The sequence below is a fragment of the Camellia sinensis genome, chromosome 11 (genome assembly GCF_055761805.1).
Source record: "Camellia sinensis isolate YWXY chromosome 11, ASM5576180v1, whole genome shotgun sequence".
NCBI lineage: Eukaryota > Viridiplantae > Streptophyta > Magnoliopsida > Ericales > Theaceae > Camellia > Camellia sinensis.
In genome coordinates, this window is record NC_138971.1 from 144,013,185 (window position 1) to 144,032,141 (window position 18,957).

At 25.6% G+C, this 18,957-nt stretch overlaps 1 protein-coding gene across 1 annotated transcript; it reads right to left on the bottom strand.

Moving 5' to 3' along the window:
* Window positions 1–1,146: 1,146 nt before the first annotated feature.
* LOC114262377 (isoflavone reductase homolog) lies at window positions 1,147–12,741 on the bottom strand. Its single transcript, XM_082895790.1, has 4 exons — window positions 12,332–12,741; window positions 5,370–5,610; window positions 2,209–2,412; window positions 1,147–1,589 (listed from the first exon to the last, which is right to left on the bottom strand). The coding sequence occupies exons 1-4, from the start codon at window positions 12,659–12,661 to the stop codon at window positions 1,426–1,428; spliced, it is 939 nt and encodes a 312-aa protein (XP_082751916.1). The 5' UTR covers window positions 12,662–12,741; the 3' UTR covers window positions 1,147–1,425.
* Window positions 12,742–18,957: the final 6,216 nt, after the last annotated feature.

An 18,957-nucleotide genomic window follows, 5' to 3' on the forward strand; every position in this document is an offset into this window, starting at 1 on the left:
CACTAACAAGTAACTTTTCCAAACAATTATTAATGAAGTAGTGAACAGTCAAATTAATAATATACGGTTACGTTTCTGGTATAAAATAGTAACAAAATCAGTGATATAAAGCACTTCTTATATTTATCTATATTCTGCTAGGATTATTTATCTATGTGATAAATAAAATGATTTATTTTATTATTGGGAGCTGTACGGTTCAATTATTTTCATGGGTTATTCTTAGAAAAAGAGCTGCCGGTTTGGTCAGTGACATCTATGTGTATTATCTTTGTAGGGGAGTAAGATTGAGAGCAATAATATATTGGGGGTGTGAAAAATTAGGAAAATGCATGAGACCCCAGTGGGCGTGCTGGGGGTCTCTTCCTATTAGCCAAAAAAATTTTTTTTTTTTTTTTTTTTGGTTTTCAGCCAATGGCAGCGCGCCACGTCACTGGAGTGCCACTGGGAGTCGGAAGCATCACCGGGAAAATTATTAAGAAGGTGCATTTGTTTCACCATTATAATTTTTTATTATTTAGTGGATTACTACAGATGTAGATATTTTTACTGAACCACATAAAATCTGTATTCTTATTTTCTTGTGACTGTTTTATTTTTATTTGCTTCCCCTGCTTGGGGTGGGATTTATTCCCAACATATTGTGCAATCTCTTTTTAGTTATTTGGTTTGCCTCTCAATGCCTTTGTATCCTCATTTTAATGAAATAGATCACTCAACACTTCCATTGAAAATCTTTTTTCTTTTTCATGATAATTATTTTTGGTAACTAACCATGTTGAGCAAAATCCAAGTGACAGACAAGAGAGATCAAGTTACTGCATCCACGAACTACAATTCTTCACCGTTCAACTGCTTTCAGAGATTTTTTTTTTTAAAAAAACTATTATTTGATTGGAAAAAAAGTAATAATTTATTATAAAATAATAAAACATAACACAATGGAATAGGGAATGCACTTAACAAGCATAACTGTAGAAAGGGCAACAAGCTATCCACAGAGCAAATGCTACAAAGCATACAAAGCAAGCAACCAAAAAAAAATTGTTTATGGTGGTGTTTGGGAACCTAGGTTCCAAATTTTTTTCTCATTTTTTTTTACTAAAAGACAAACTTTTTACAAAATCAAAAAAAACACATCCAAACAAAATATCACATCCAACCCCATAATCATTTCATTTTTTCTCTCACAAACATCACATCTAACCACATAAAAACTCAACTATCTTCCCAAACACCAAAAATTTTTTATGCAATAAAAACCTACAACTAAAAAAACCTACATAAAAACCCACTTCCCAAACACCATCTATGTTTTCTTTATTTTTCAAGCTAATTAGCGTCATTCATTATACAAACATTCACGATGATTTGAACCCCTGACTGTGGGACTTTCTGATTTTACACTCGGACACGTATATCTTTTCATAAATAGCGCTTGAGGTATGTATCCATGCGAGTGTAGTTGACCTCCGGATAGAGATTAGAAGCTTCTTCTCCTTCTTCCCCAATCTCAAAATTTGTGAGGCAACCTTCATAGAATATGTGGTAACAATGTGAGGCTGCTACTTGGCTGCCATAGTCCATTCCTGCATTACATAAAGACACAAGTTAAATTTTTTTAATTTGGATAGAAATAAAAGTACTTGTTGTCTAGAAAGATGGTGAAAGGCTTGTCACTTAATGACAAATTAAACATTGGCTAAGTAATCTTATGTTCGGATGGTAAGAATAGAGAGACAGAATAAGAATCTCATATCAAGTCTTTTTAATTGTGTTGTTTAAGAATGTGATTCCCAATTAGTTTCATAAGATAAAACATAATGAAATTATTACACTAGGATTGTGTTTGAATCATGAATTTAAATAAGAATTTATGAAATATATATATATATATATAAGCTCAATTTTTGTTACTCTTTACTTCTCTTTTTTCTTTCCCTTCACAAATCTTTACTCAAATTTATAATTCAAACACAATTTAAATAAGAATCGAATTTCCACATTCTCATGAGAATCTCACAATTTCAAAAGAATGTGACTAGTTAAGAATAAAATAATTAGATGGCCCTATAATATGCAAAATTAAATCATAATTTCCAACCAAACTAAATGCTTGAATTCTTTATACCAAAACTGAATTCTTGATATATAAATTTTTCATTCATTTTCTCTTTTGATTCCTGTCATCCAAACATAATTCTTTACCTTTGATGGAAGCTAAGAAGTCCTCTTCCGATATGCAAAGCTTTTGTAGTTTTTTCCCCCTAAGCCTTTCCCACTTGTCAACCAACTCTCTTTGAGAGAGGATGTTTTGAGGAGGCCTAAGATAGAGTGTCTTGTTCAAGGTACGAGGATCATCTATTGTCTTGATTGTGTATTTTGCTACATCACCTTCGTCAAGAAAAATTGCTGCATTTATAGTGTCAAATAGTTAATCCAACAAGAGATAAAGTTAAGGAAAAACTAGTAAAACATTCCTTTCTAACTTTGTGTAATAGGAGAGGTCTAAGATATATTTTTTTTATTAGTTAAGGTCCCTCAATGAAATTTCTCTGTAATCATATTAAAAAAATTTTAAAATTCCTCTCTGATCATATCAGAGAGATTTCAAAATTTTCGAAAAAAATTTGTGTCGGATTAAAATTTCTCTGAATCGAATTTTTTCTGTAAAAATATTAAAAAACGTTAACTACTGTGAAAATATTGTATAGAGATAAATAGATAAATGACTAAATGATCAAGAGAAAAATACAAAAACAAAAAAAAAAAAATCACTTCTTTTCCAGTTAAATAGAGGTCCAATTTGTAGAACTCATTTGTAGGGAAGCAATACTCTACTAACAAAATAAATGCTTTACTTTTCGAGAAATTATTTAATACTTTACAGAAATATTCTATTTCATTCGATTTAGACCGATTACTGTTATTTTGTACTACGACCTGATCGTGGGAACCCTTATACCATATGCTTAGGGTAAGTATGGGAAATTCAAAAAATAGCAAAAAAAAATTAAAATTTCACTAAAAAATTTAAAAATCAAAAATTAAAAAAAAACAAAAAAATGTCAAAAATTCTATTTTTTTCTATGTTTTTGCACTTTTTTTTTTTTTTGGTAAAAGGTCAAAAAATCATTTAAAACTAATTTTTTTCACCTCATATTTTTACTAAAAAGTCCAAAAATTATTAAAATAATATATTCATAAACCCATCCTTAGTTACGTTTTTTTATGATACATGTTATTTATTTTTAGGGTGAATTACACTAATAGTCCCTATAGTTTGGGACTCATATCTCTTTAATCCTTAACTTTTCAATTGTGGCAATTTGATCCTAAATTTTAAATCTTGTTCCAAATAAAAACAATTAAAAATATCATTGTTCAATTTCAATGGTAAAGTCATCAATTTCATAAGATATAAACTAATTTGACAAAAATAAATATCAAAAAAATATTTTTAAATTTTTAAAAATAATTTCTACTTACCAAAGATAAAATATAAATCTTTTAGACATTTATTTATTTATTTATTTTACCAAATTAATTTTTATTATGTATTTGGATGATAATCATATAATAGGTGGTTGTTAGACTTTAAATAAATAAATATCTAAAAAATTTATTAATTTTACATAATTTTTTCTTTAGTGGGTAAAAATAATTTTTAAAAATTCAAAAATATTTTTTTGACATTTATTTTTGTCAAATTAGTTTATATTTTATCAAATTGACGACTTTACTCTTAAAATTGAGCAACGGTATCTTCAATTATTTTTATTTAGAATAAGATTTAAAGTTCAAGATTAAGTATATCACAATTAAAAAATCAGATAACAAAATAACACAAGACCCAAACTATAATGACCGTTAATATAATTCACCCTTATTTTTATAACAAATATTACATAATTGAAAGCTGCTGGAGATCTCTAAAACCAAGATCACTTATCTACAATGAGTTGGAAATGCAAAGGAAAAAAAAAAAAAAACAAACAGATACAACCATCAAATTATTGGGGGACCGGCTCATTGGAACTCATTTCTGTACTTCATTTTGTGATAAAATTGTGACACAACGTGATTCAGAAATATAGTAAAGTACGGTACTTTTGGAAAATTAATTTGTTCACACCTTGAAAAGTGTGTATACAAAAGAAAAGGTGGGCCATTGATAAAGAATCGATTTGATACCCAAAAGTACAATGACCCATCTAAAATGGCAAGCTTCATTATTCTCAATTGATCAAAATATGTATTGTTCACATACTTTTTTTAATTGTGTGAACAAAATCGAATTCGTATTTTGTGATAATTGTTACACGTTTTATGGTTTAAAAAATGCTTTAATGAAAAAATATGTAATGTTATCACAAAATATGTATCTTTATTTTGACAAAAAATTGTCACATATCTGTGAGATTGAGGCCCAACAATTTAATAATTGGATTTAGCTTTCATGAGACCCATCAATTAAAAAATTAATTCTTTTTGAAAAATAAATAAAAAAATTTAAATAGTGATGTGATTTAAATAAATAAATAATTTTTTTTTAATTGTCAAAATAGACCTGATTGGACTTTCATACTCTAATTAGAGAGAGTAGTTTAATATCTTCATATTCCTTCTTTTATACTTCTGACTTTTTTTTTCTCATTGAAGAGTAGTCTTCTACAAACCTATTTTTGCCCGTAAGATTTGTTCGCAAGCCTCATTACACTAATTTAAGTTATTCACAAAAATTATTCATAAAAATAAATTTCTAATTGAAGAGTAATCTAATCTTATACAATCCTATCTTTATCTGTAAGATTTGTTTGCGAGTTACATTACACTAATTTAAGTTATTCACGTAAATTATTTATGAAAAACCTTTTATTTTATTTTATAAAGAGTAGTTTAATCTTGTACACTCCTATCTTTGTTCGTAAAATTGGTCACAAGTCTCATTATACTAATTTAAGTTATTCATGTAAATTATGCATAAATACAAAGAATTTAAATTAATTTTTTAAATATAATTATATAATTTTATTATATTATATTTATCCTTAAAAAATAAATAACAATTATCATTTTGAAAATATTTCCTTGATTTTTAAAAACTAAGTATAATAAAATCATGATACAATAATTATTTAATTTATTTAATATTTTTTTCAATGAATAATTTATAAGGATGAACGATTCGTATTACTGCAATGGGACCATTGGTGGGTCGGATATTAATATTAGATTGGATTGTATTGCACATCACATTTCTTTAATTGTGGAGAAGTAAAATGTTATACATTTTAATACATATCTATATAACAAAGCTGAATAAATAAAAAGAAAGAGATCGTAATGTTGTTTAGGATTGTAGGTACCTTTGACATCTCCACCTCCAAAGAGGGAAACTTTGTCTTTAGGAGGAAGAAGCATGCCTAGTTGGGATAAGTTACCAGCAAAATAAGCTCCATAGCAGTTAGCAGAGACGTAAGTGTAGGGGATTTGAGCCTCTTCAATTGCTTTCCTCACTCTCATCTTATCCACGAATGTCACATTCCCTGGCTCCATTGCGTGTTCCATGCGTGATGGGTCCATCCCAAACTCCGAAGGTAAAAACCGCTATAAAAATTGGTTTTTTTAAAAAAAAAACACCATTAGAAAGAGAATCAAAGGCTCTGTTTGGCAGAGCTTTGTAACTATGATTTGAGAATATGAGTTGTATTTTGAGTTTGTGTGTTTTAGAATTATGATTTGAGTGTAGAAAATTTGTTTGGTTATGATTTTTGAATAAAGTGTTGAATTGAGTGTGGAATTGAGTGTAGAATTGAGTTTTGAAAGTTTGATTTGACATGTGATGTAAGAAAATTTGTTTGGTTATGAGTTTTGAAAAGATTTTTTAAAACTTAGTTCAAATTGTTATAACTCATAACAAAACATATTACTTTCACATTATTGAAAATTTTGATCAACACTCATAACCAAACTCTTTTTAAAATTCAATTAAAAAAATTTATTATTAACAAAAAATAGCATTAATCAATTTTTTAATTGAAAATACTACAAAGGAAATAATTTTTTTTCAAAATAAATATTCAAAAAATTTAAATCATAAATATTTAAATAATTTAAATATTTAAAAAATTAAAATAATTTAAAATTTTAATATTTTAAATTTAAAAACAACTCTACACTCAAATCGTAACCAAACACATAAAACAAAACTCAATTAAAAAATTATTTTTAAAACTCATAACCAAACACATAACTCGAAACTCCATACTACTTTCACAACTCTACACTCAAATCGTAACCAAATACATAACAAAAAAATTAAAATATTTAAAAATATTTTTATAAAATAGAGTTTGAATTTATTTTTATAAAATATTTTAAAATTTAAAAAATTAAAATCGTAATATTTAAAAATATTCAAAAAATTAAAAAAATTAAAAAATTAAAAAAATCGTAACATATTTAAATATTAAAATATTTAAAATCTTAACAAAATTAAAATATTTTTAAAATATTGATTTGAATGGAGTTTTGAAAAGATTTTTGAATTATGTGTTTGGTTATGAGTTTTGAAAAGTAATGATTATGTTTTGAATTGAGTTTTGAGAAATAAGTGTAGAATTATGATTTGAAAACCCTAAACAAACACCACACTCAAAAGTGAGTGTGGAACTAGATTTTGAAAACTCCACCAAACGGAGCCAAAATATTTCAAACCGATTTCAAAGAATAATGATATATATACTAAGGCCTCGTTTGGGAACAGGCTAATTTAGTAATTTTTTGGTTATTTGGCTAAAAAGATAAGTAAAAAAAAACTTGTATGTTTGAGATGATTTTTTAGCTAATTACGAAAAGATGTGCAAAAAGAAGAGAGAAAAGAGAATCTTTGACTTTTTGGTATGAGTTGTTGGCTTTTTGGCTAATTTAATAACTTTTTGACTAATTGACTAAAAAAGTAAGTCCCCAAACGGGGCCTAATTAGTGTATTAATAGATAATGCAGTATAATATTAGAAATTTTTTGTATTTGTAATTTGTATAATAGGTGGGATTCATAATAATGTTATAACATATGTTAGTACACTAGTTAAAACACTAATTGATGCATGTAGTACTACCGTATTTCGAAACCTTAGAAATATGCTGATGAGAAATGTTACATATTCAAGAATATAGTAAAATTTAGAAAAGTATTCAAAATTTAAATTTATGATACGAAATTTAAAATGATGATACTTTTCGAATTTCCATTACATTAAAAAAAAAAAAAAGGGCACATAATTAGCACAATGAATTTTTCTTTAATTTGAAATAATGATAAACTAGTATATTACATGTGCTATGTATAAGATTAAATAATGATTGATAAATTTATTTTTTAATTAATTAAAAATAATTTTAAAAAATAAAAAATATTAAGTAAGTTTTAACCCTATTTTTTTTTTAAAACAAAAAGAGCGTTTGAAATTAGCTTTTTGGATTTTTTAAGAGATAAAAAAAAGTTAATGTATTTAGGAAAGAGTTTTTTTAATTATATGGAAAAATGCAAATATTTTTGTTTGCTAGTTAAATTTTTTGTTTTATCCTTCCAAATGTGTAAACACCTATATACTCACTCACAAAAATTGTTTCGTCATTTCAAACTAGTACAAAGATTTTTGAACTTTTTTTTTCTAGTACATGCCAAACACATTTTAGAACTCTTTAATTTCTCGACATTTTAATAAAAAAGATAACATTCCAAAAATTACTTTCGGTCAAGTATAATAACATTATCAACAAAATTTGTAATTATAATTCATCGTATCATAGTTTGTCAAGTAATATAACAATTTTTTTTTTTTTTTTTTTTGGTCTTTCTTCGTTTCTCCCACTCTTCTTCTATCTCTTTTTATTTTTAAAGAGATATGGCAAAGGAAATTGAAATGAAATATTTAAATTTTTATATTTATTTAAGTAAGTAGATTAGGAAAAATATTCTCGTATTAGTAAAATTTAGTTTGTCAATTGATAGAGTATAATAAATTTAAGTTAATCGTAAAATGTGAGGGTATTTCAAATTTTATGAGATAATCGAGGTATCTATGCCATGTTATATTTATGTCAATCAACACAAATTGAAGATTCACTTAACCAATTTGTTTATGTAAATATTTTTTTAATTGGTAAACATGCATCTTTAGTAAATTTATTTTTAGAATAAAATGTATATATTTATGCATATTTAATAGTTTTGAAAAAATAAATTAAATGTAATATTTTTTTTTATAGTGTTGTAATTATGGCCGTAATTTCACTTTAATCTAGACAACTGTAGATATTTTTATAATATTTTTAAACAAAAATCATTTCAAACAAAATATCACTTCAATTCAAACAAAATTAAATAGGTGTTTTCTTATGTAAATATTTTTTGAATTGATTTTTGTAAACGAAATCAATTGTAGATAAAAATATTAAAGTGAAGTAATAAAAATATTACAAAAAAAATTATTAGATACTTTTGAAGTAATGCTCTACACCAATTGTCAATTAACATATATTATGATGTCACAAAATATTAAAAATAAAACATTTAAAAGAAAGTAGTGATATATAAACATAAAATCAATACAAAAAAATTATTAATAATGATTTAGTTTGATTTTGATTTATCACTTTATAATAAAGAGTCCACTGACATGTTTTTTATTATATATGACACTATCACATCATTTTAGGGTAAAATTTTGAATACAAATTTTAGTGAAATAATATTTTTCAACCAAAAAAAAAATGGTTATAAGCGAAAAAAAAAATGATGGTCAATAGAGAGTAGAGGGACAAATGATACATAAAATATAGAATGTAAAAACAAAAAATGGTTAGAAGTACCAAAAAAGATGAAAGAGTCTGTTTAAAGAATGTAAGAGACTAAATATTAACTAACATCCAATTGTCTTATAAAGATAGAGAAAAAATAATGAGTTGCATTATTGTATGAATGTAATATTATAGGATGAGAAGAATGTGAATGACTTGGAGAAAGTGTAATGTATAACGGTTACGTTTTGGAGTAAGAGAAAGAATTGATTGGAGAACGAGTGCACATGAATGATCTTTTTCATTTTTCTTTTTCTAAATCATAAATTATTAATTTTTTATTTTTAAATTATTTTTTTAACTTAAAAATTCACAAATTTAGTATGGAAAACAACCAAATTAGTTTATTTAATTTATTTATAAGGAAACAATTTAATTATAGAGAAACAACTAAATCAATTTTCCAAATTAATTAGAACGAAACAAAATCAATCAAACAAAATAATTTAAACATATTTGAATTGATTTTTGTTTAATTTATTTTAAGGAACGAATAATTTTACATAGAGATTTTAGAACATGGATAAATAAATTAGAAAGTAAATAAACCGTATTTCTATTGATTTTAGGTAATGATTTTAAAAGATGGTCTGCAGAATTTTTATTTTTTAATTCAAAAATTATGTGAGACATATGAATAGTTTATTATTTTTTAAATTGAAAAAAATTAAAAATAAATGATAGGCATGTGAAGGCCTTAGAAATTTTCTAACTCAAAACTCTTCTTTAGTTATATAATATATGAAGTTACATATTTCTATTGTAAGCGTTAGATATGCAATGAGATGATCAAAACTGTTAGACTTAAACCCCATCGCTATTTTTTTTTAACAGTCCATATCGCCAATCTATGCCACTTAAATTTGGTTAATACAATGTAAGAGTCTTTCCACTAAGGTCTTACTTGGCATGATCTAAAATAGTTAAAAAGTCATTATTCTATTTAAGTTACGTCATATTATTTAAATTACATCACTTTTCTAGCACATTATTTCAAATTTAACTCATATCCAACTCATATTTCATAAAAAGTCAAAAAATATATTTATTTAGATCATTCTAAATCACTCCTAATTATTAATTAATTTTGCGTTAAATATTTTAATATGATATCAAAATTGAGTCTTGTGTACCTCTTACATCATGTGATACAAATAGTCCATCTCTTAATCACCTTTACGTTCTAGGGACCATTTAAGTTTGGTTAATATAATGCAAAATAAGATTGATGTGACGATATATTATGCAATGATTAAAAAATAATAATAATAAAATAATAATTTTTTTTTTTTTAAAACTAGATTCTAACGCTTTGCGGGTGGTGTTTGCATGAAAAAGACAAAAGAAAAAAGAAAAACAAAAATCAAATCAAATCAAACAAACAAAAACGTAATTATCTCCTATTCAAATTCAAATAATTGACGGGAGGACGTCACATTGGCCAATTATGGTCTGTAAAATTTGAGTGGTGTTTTAGGTAAAATTTATTGACATCACACCACTATCTTTGTAAAAATTTAAATCATTCAAACATTAGTATTCATTTGGTCGTATTACATAATATCATAAAAAAAAAGGGCAAATTATATATACACCCCTTGAGGTTTGGCTAAATTACAGATGCCCCTGAGGTTTCAGAAATTACGAATTTCCCCCTGAATGCTATATTTGCATAAGAAATTAGGGGGTAATTTGTTATGAAATATAAACCTCATGGGGCAAATTGTTATGAAAATACAAACCTCAGGGGGCGGGATGTAATTTCTGAAACCTCAGGGGGTATCTGTAATTTAGCCAAACCTCGAGGGGTGTATATGTAATTTGCCCAAAAAAAAATTAATAATTATAATTTTAAAAATAAATTATTTATTTTTTATATAATTTTGTATTTTAATAATATAAATATCGATACCTCATTAAATTAATTTTGTAAATATTCACAAGTCCAATTAAATTAACGAGTTCAATTATTAAATAAATTGTATATTCCAGTCTAATTATAGGAATGATTATGCTACGTAGCTCGAAATTTTCGAACTCGAATTTGGCTCGAAATTAAAACGACGTCGTTTTGGAACGGTAGTTTCGTTTTACGAGAGGAATATTTAATGAAAATTAAGATAATTTTCATATATCTTACCAGTAAAAGAATCCAAAACGACGTCGTTTTGAGTTTCAAGCCAATTCAAACCAATTATTTTCGAGTTACCAAACATTTTCCATATAGGAAATAAAAAGCCAGCCTTCCTTGTTTCAGCCACGTGGGCTTTGCTTCCGTATCGGTAAATATATTGAGGTTTTTTTTTTTAAACAAAATAAATATATTGAGGTTGAAACTAACATATTCAATAATAATTTTAATATTATATACTTTTAATTAATTAATTTAATTATTTTTAGAATTTTTTTTTTGGTTTAATAATCTCTATAATTGATTGTGTATGAAAAAGTTCGTAATTTCTTGCAAATTAAATAATTAAAATTTTATTGTGTGATCAATTAATTAAAATAATTAAATCTTTTGAATTTTTTTATTTTTATTGATTTTTTTATAAAATAAATATTTTACTGTATTCATTATCTCAATAGAATTATACGTTGATTGATGCATGGATTAAATCTTACCGTTGCTCTTGCCTATTCTCTTATTCTCCATCCACATATTATTAAAATATACGGAAAATTACAAACACCCCTTGAGGTTTGGTGAAAATATAGATTTTTTCTTGAAATTTGAAAAATTACATCCCACCCCCTGAGATTTATATTTTCATAACAAATTGTCCCCTGAAGTTTTTATTTTCATACAGATTCCTCCCTAATTTTCCCTAATTTGTTATGAAAATTTGACTCTCAGGGGGCAATTTGTAATTCCTCAAACTTCAGGGGAGAATCTGTATTTTTACCAAACCTCGAGGGGGTGTTTGTAATTTGCTCTAATATGTATGTATACAAATCAATTTTGGAGAATTTTTTTCAAGATCTCTATTATTAAGATTTTATAAGATAAAAAATATGTAATATTTTTATAATAGTTAAGATTCCTTAACATTTTCAAAAAAATTCAACACAGAGAAATTTCATTCCGACAAAATTTTTTTTTATCAACGGACCTTAGCTAATAAAAAAAAATATATTAGACCTCTCCTACTACTCAAAATTGGAGAGGGATGTTTCACTAATTTTCTAATCAATTTTCAACTTACAGAAAAATGCACTAAACCGATTGATGGTAACACAATTCCTGAAACCAAACATAGATAATTAGAAAGTATAAAATAAAAGCATCTCTTTAGTTGTTTTTCAATAATTTTTTCTTTTTTAATCTTATACAACTTATTAATGCCTCAAAAGCGGTAAACACAAATCACACCAGACTTTAAACAAAATGAATAGATAAAATAAATCTGTAAATAGCAAAGCTGCATCAACATGACGAATATTAGATTGTTGATCATGTATACCTTGATGTTTCCGGCTTCTTTGATGGCCTCAACAAGCTTGAGCTGCAACAAAATGCTGCGAGTTGGGAAATGCAACCCCGATGTGGCACAAATGACCACGTCGACCAGTTTTAGAGCATCCACGAGGCTCTGATGATCAGAAAACGAGCCCTCAACGAGCTGAGCACCAGAGGCCTTGAAAGACAACAACATTTGGAGCTTGTTGACATCCATGTCCATGTCTGGCCTTTGAAGGACAAAGGTTGTGTGCCCTTGGGCTAAGCTCTCCCTCACAATCTTGCTTCCTATGTACCCAGTCCCACCCACAACTAGAACCTTGCTCTTTCCCATTGTTAGCTCTTAAGTCTTTTTTGCCTCCAAATTCGGTGAACCAAAGACTTCATATATATAGACAGTATTGAATTGTTAGACCATCGAGATTTTATTATTTATATTATATTTTTAACAAATTTCTTAGGTGTGATCACACTATTCTCTATAAAATAAAAATTAAAAAAATAAAATAAAAATAAAAAGAACAATGCTAGAGGGCCACAATTTTTGTGGCCACAATAGCTCAAAACTGTCAAAACGACGTCGTTTTGGCATGTTTTGCACCCAAAACGACGTCATTTTAACAGTTTTGAGCCAATGTGGCCACAAAAGTTGTGACCCTCAAACATTTTCTAAATAAAAAATAACACCCAAATAATATACATTAATGTGTGTTTGGGAGGAAAACACATAACCTTTAGCATAGCGTACAAAGTGATTGCTCCAAAACTTGAATCTCAAGGCTATTAAATCAAAATTTTACCATTGAATTAATAGTCACCCCTATAACAAGACTAAATACGTACAAGTGTTTTAACTACTAGATTGGCACTAAAACGATCTATTTTTTGCTCTGATTCTATGTTAGATTGTTGACCATCAAAATATTAGATAGATAGTGCAATTTGAATATAAGATCTATTGTCTGCTCTAATATTATATTAAATTCTTGATCGTCAAATTATCTGGGCACAAGAAAAAAAAATATTCAATGCACTTTTAACTTATTCAATGCAATTTTTATTAAAATGAATATACCTTTTAATATTTCATCTATTTTTAAGACACTTTTTTTTATCTTAATATCAATACTAAACAGTATCCCAAAAACACTATTTAACTATTGTCATAAATAAATAAAGAACATAATGTATTTTCACTAATTTCAAAATATCCTTTAATTTAATTAAAATATTGCTCTTATATAATTTTTACTAATAAATTTTGCATAGCGATGGTGATATTTTTATGATAGATAAATTATAAATATATTTCTTAAGATTTGTTTAAAATATGAATTATTTTCTATAATTTTGAAAATTACAATTATTGATCTCTTGTTAAAAAAAATTATTTAACAATCCTAACAAAAAAAAAATTAACTACTCTCCTATACATCAATAAAATTATTTGAATTGAAAATTGAAATATACTTATGATATTATTAAAAATTATTAATTGACTTTATGATTTATTAGAAAAAAAAAAGTTATTTATTATGTAATTAGAAACGTAAAAGAGTGAGATCTAATTTCTAAAACCACATATAGTAACTCGTATTTTAAGTAAACCTTAAGAAATACATTTGTAATTTACCATTTTTATAATTATATGAATATCATTTTAACAATGGTGAAGCATTAATAAATTTCAAAATATGATATTGTGAACAGTTTAGTCTTCCCTTTTTTTTCATGAATCCAAAGGTCCCATTAAAGTGAAAATTACACAAAAGAGTAATCACTTGCACGTTTAGATTTAATTTTTGAGGATAAAAGTAAATTTCTCCAAATGTGAAATTACACATTTAGGGAATCTACATTATAGAGGTTTTGGATTTTATCTCCTCCTGGAACAAATTTCACATTACGAATAAGAACATATCATTCTAATATAATACTCTAATAACGTAACACTCCAATGTAACACACTAAAAAACTCCTTAGTATACTTTTCGTAAACATAATAATGTAATACTCTAAACTTTTTTCAAATGTAACACTCTAATATAACACACAAAAAATTTCTTAGCATATTTTTTCCAAACGTAACACTCCAATCAATGTAATTTCAAACGTAACACTCTAATGTAACACACTCTAATCCAATACTCTAACTGTAACCTAACACTCACAGTTTAAAATTATACATTTACCCAAAGTTTATTAAGAAATTTATGTACTCCTTTTGGAATGGTTTGAAGAATCCATATCATTTTTTTGGAGTGTTACATTGAATTATTATATTTGGGAAAAGTACAGTAAGAAATTTTTTTGTGTGTTACATTGGAGTATTACACTAAAATTTTTTTTTGGAGCGTTACACTAAGATGTTTTTTTGAAGCGTTATATTAGAGTGTAATGTTTGGGGAAAAAAATACACTAAAGAGCTTTTTTGAAGTGTTACATTGGACTATTACATTTTAGTGTTACAGATTGAAATTATACATTTGTTCAAAACTTACTAAGGAGTTCTTGTACTCCTTTTGAAATATTTGAAAAATCTCTCACCTTTTTGGAATGTTTGAAGAATCTTATATTTCAAATCATTTTTGTATTTCTTTTGAAACATTTGAAAAATCTTAACTTTCAAGTCATTCCAAATAAAAAGAATTCTCATATAAGAATTCTTTCCAAATTTGATTCTTTTAGATTGTGTATTTTATCTTTCTAGCACAAAAGAATAAAAAAATATATACATATAAAATAAAAATAAAGGTATAACTGTAAATATAATTTTCAAATAATATATTAAATTTATCTTTCTAAAATTAATGAGACTAATTGGTATAGGAAAAAAACTTTTAGAACTAATCAGATCACCATTCTTCAAAATAAAATTTATAGGTAAATTTTCCTTTTAACAAACCTCAAACAATTATGATTCAACGTTAGTGTACTTCTAAAAATAGGTAAAATTAATAAATTTTAAAAGTTGCAAGACCGTTTGGTACTTTTTGGGATTCTTTTACTAGTAATTTATTAGATAAATTATAAATATATTTTTTAAAATATGATTTATTCCTTATAATTTTAAATATTAATTTTTTTTATTTTCATAACAAATAACTCGATTGATAATTTAATTAATTTTATCATTATATAAGAGAGTAATTATAAAATATATTAAATAAAAATTTCTAACAAGAATATATTTATAATTTTTAAAAATAATTCATATTTTAAGTATATTTATATTTTACTTTAATTTTTTTTTGGTTGGATTGTATTGTTGATGACGGCGGCTTCTATTCCCTAGTAGAAAGGTCTAGAGCTATAGCTCAAAAGAATTAAAATTGTATTGTTTGCTTACGATTTTTTCAAATCATTTTTTTAGAAAATTTTTCAATTTGGTTAAGTCCAAAAATAAAAATAAAAAGTTTTCAAAATCTCAATTTTCTGGATACACTTGACTATTCTCTTTTTATTTATACTTTTCTGTCTGTCAGTTCATTTGAGAGCGGGATCCACACGAAATCACAATTTGACGCCTGCTTGTCCTCTTTATATTTATTTTTGATGTGATTTGTTATTTTTTTTATTTTTTAATTGTTGAATGATTGGTTGTTGTACGTTGGACCATCTCCAATATTATAGGCGTGTTTTGGGTAAATAATAAATTTTTTTTTTAACTTTTTTATTTTTTTAGTTAAAGAATCATAAAAAAATTAAAAAATATAAAAAAAAATTAAAAAATCAACGTCTTACTAACTTTTCAAGGCACTATTATATTTATCATTAAATTTGAATTTGACAGAAAATTATTCATTTTTGAACTCTAACGGTTTTATCAAATCGGTATCAAATTCAGAATTTCACTTTTCTTTCATCAAAACTGAGGACCAATGTGTCTTTCATCAAATCACTGTTCATAGTCGTTTGATTTTCACTACTGAATGTTCTCCCAGATGTCCGTCTGGATGACTACCTCAAGGAAAAAATTTGTGAAAAAATTTCACTGACCAGTCGACCCTTCAGTCGACTCCCAGATGATTACCTCAAAGCAAAAAAGTGTAAAAAATTTACGCTGATCGGTCGACCAGTCGGACATTCGCCCAATCATCCGGTGTTCTAATGAAGCCTCAAAAATCTCCGTTGGAGCACTTAAGATCAAATGAAATTTTTACTCAAATTTAATGAAAAATTTAGGTTGTATTTGGTAGAGTTTTAAAATTATGATTTGATAATAGAATTATATTTTGAGTTTGTATATTTTGAAATTATAATTTAAGTGTGAAAAATTTCTTTAGTTATGAGTTTTGAAAAGAGTTTGAATTGACTGATGTGATATATGATATTGAAAAGTGAGTGTTTTGAAAAGTGTTTTGGAAAGTAAGTGTAGAATTAATTTTCTAAAACTATAACCAAATAACACACTCAAATAGAGCCTTAATGGCCCTGTTTGGTAGAGCTGTGGGAAAGTGCTTATAGCTTATGCCTAAACAGCTTATAGCTTATAACTTTCAGCTTAAGCTGATTTCCAGCTTATTCTTAAAGCATCTCATGCCCCACTCAAAGAATAAGCTGTTTTCTGACTTCCACAAAGCTATAAACTATAAGCTATAAGCTAAACCAAACACATCAAAATAGCTTAAATTAAGCTGAAAGCTGAAATAAGCTGAAATTAAGCTGTACCAAACAGGGCCAATGCACCGTTGGTGATACTCTTAGGCCATGTTTGATTCACAACACTAATAGTGAGGTATTAATAATCCTATTAAATTAGTGTGGTATTAGTTATCCCACCCCTACCCCATTACTAATAATCTTACAAATTTGTTGGATTAATTATCCATTGGATTAATAATCCTAAACCAAAATGTCAAAACAAACATGGGATGATTGGGCCCACGGATTAATAATCCCAATCCTATGCTTTAATCCTTCCAATCAAACATGCCCTTAGACCCAAAATCCTAGCATCCCACCAAGCCACTGTATTTTGGAGGGAATTTTAGCATCCCACTAAGTCAGTGTATTTTGGAGGGAATTTTGAATTGTTGCTCCAAAATTCAAAAAATTGAAACAATCAAATAATGATTCATTTTTTAAAAATACTTTTCAAAATAAAATTTGAAAAATTAATTCAAAAAAGTGGAACCAAACAAGGTGAATTATTGCCTTTTTGGGGTTTGATATTTTAAATGACATTGAAATTGGTTTAAAATAAAAATTAATGTGTTTGGTTTTAATTTTCAATTTTTTGGAAATTAAATTTTTTATTTTTTGTGTTTTTTTTTGTTTTTAGTTAATATTTTTAAAATTCTAAGTAATTTTTTTTTGTACTTTCTTAGATACACCTTACTTAGATGTACCTAAAAAGTAAAATATTTATAAAAAAAAAATATTTTAAAAAATCAATAAATGCAAAAAATGTACTGAATTCTCTTATTTTTTTTATATTTTTGGTATAAAAAAAATTCACAAATATTATATTTTTTAAGTGTGTTTATGTTAGGTGTATCTAAAAATTTAAAAATAATTGCTTAGAATATTAAAAAAATTCAGTAAAAATAAATAAAAAACGGAAAATAAAAAATTTCAATTTTCTAAAATGTGAATCCTAAAAATCCAAACCAAACAAACTTTTTCTCTTATTTTAGAAATTATAAATACTTTTATGTTAGAATTTATTATTTAATAGACTTAACAAAAAAAATAAAATTTCTACTAATTATCATCCTACATACCTGTTTGGTAACTTGGTTATTTAGCTTGTTGGCTATTTGACTATTTTAGTCTGGTTAAAAAAGTTATATTTGGAATTATGGTCGATTTTTTTTGTAGTTGAGAGAAAAAATAAAATGTAATATTTTATCTTATTGATTATTTTAATTTATTTTGTCTTTATAGGTATATTTTTAGTCAAAAAAAAAAAAAAAACCAAGTCATATCCTAAACGTGGCCAATAAAATTATTAGAAATGTTAATTAAAATATATTTATGATATCATTAAAAATTATTAATTGATTTAATAATTGATTAATGGATGGGGATCATTTGTTATGCAATTAAAATTTTGAAGGGGCGGGATTAAATTTTCAAAACTACATGGAACAATTCGCTCTGTTTGGTTTCAGTTTTTTGAATTTAATTTTCAAGAAATTGAGTTTTTTGTTTTTCATATTTTTTTTAGCGAATATTTTTAAAATTTTGAGCAATTTTTTTACTTTTTTAGATGTATCTAAAAAATAAAATATTTATTAAAAAAATTTTAAAAATAATAAATACACAAGAATATGAAAAATGTACTGAATTCTCATTTTTTTTTGTATTTTTTTATATTTAGGGGATTTTGAAAAGACTTTTTTCACAAATGTTATACTTTTTAGGGGTATTTATGTTAGGTGTATATAAAAAAAATTTAAAAAAAATTGCTTAGAATATTAAAAAAAATCAGGGAAAAAAATAAATAAATGAAAAATAAAAAAATTTAATTTTCTAAAAAATGAATCTTGAAAAACCAAACCAAACAATCTTATTAGTATTTCAAGTCAGGAGGTGCATTTGTAATATATCCCTGACCTTTTTACTTTTTGAGTAAAATAAAAAAATAAAAAATAAAAAAAAAGTTAATATGTTTGAGAATAATTT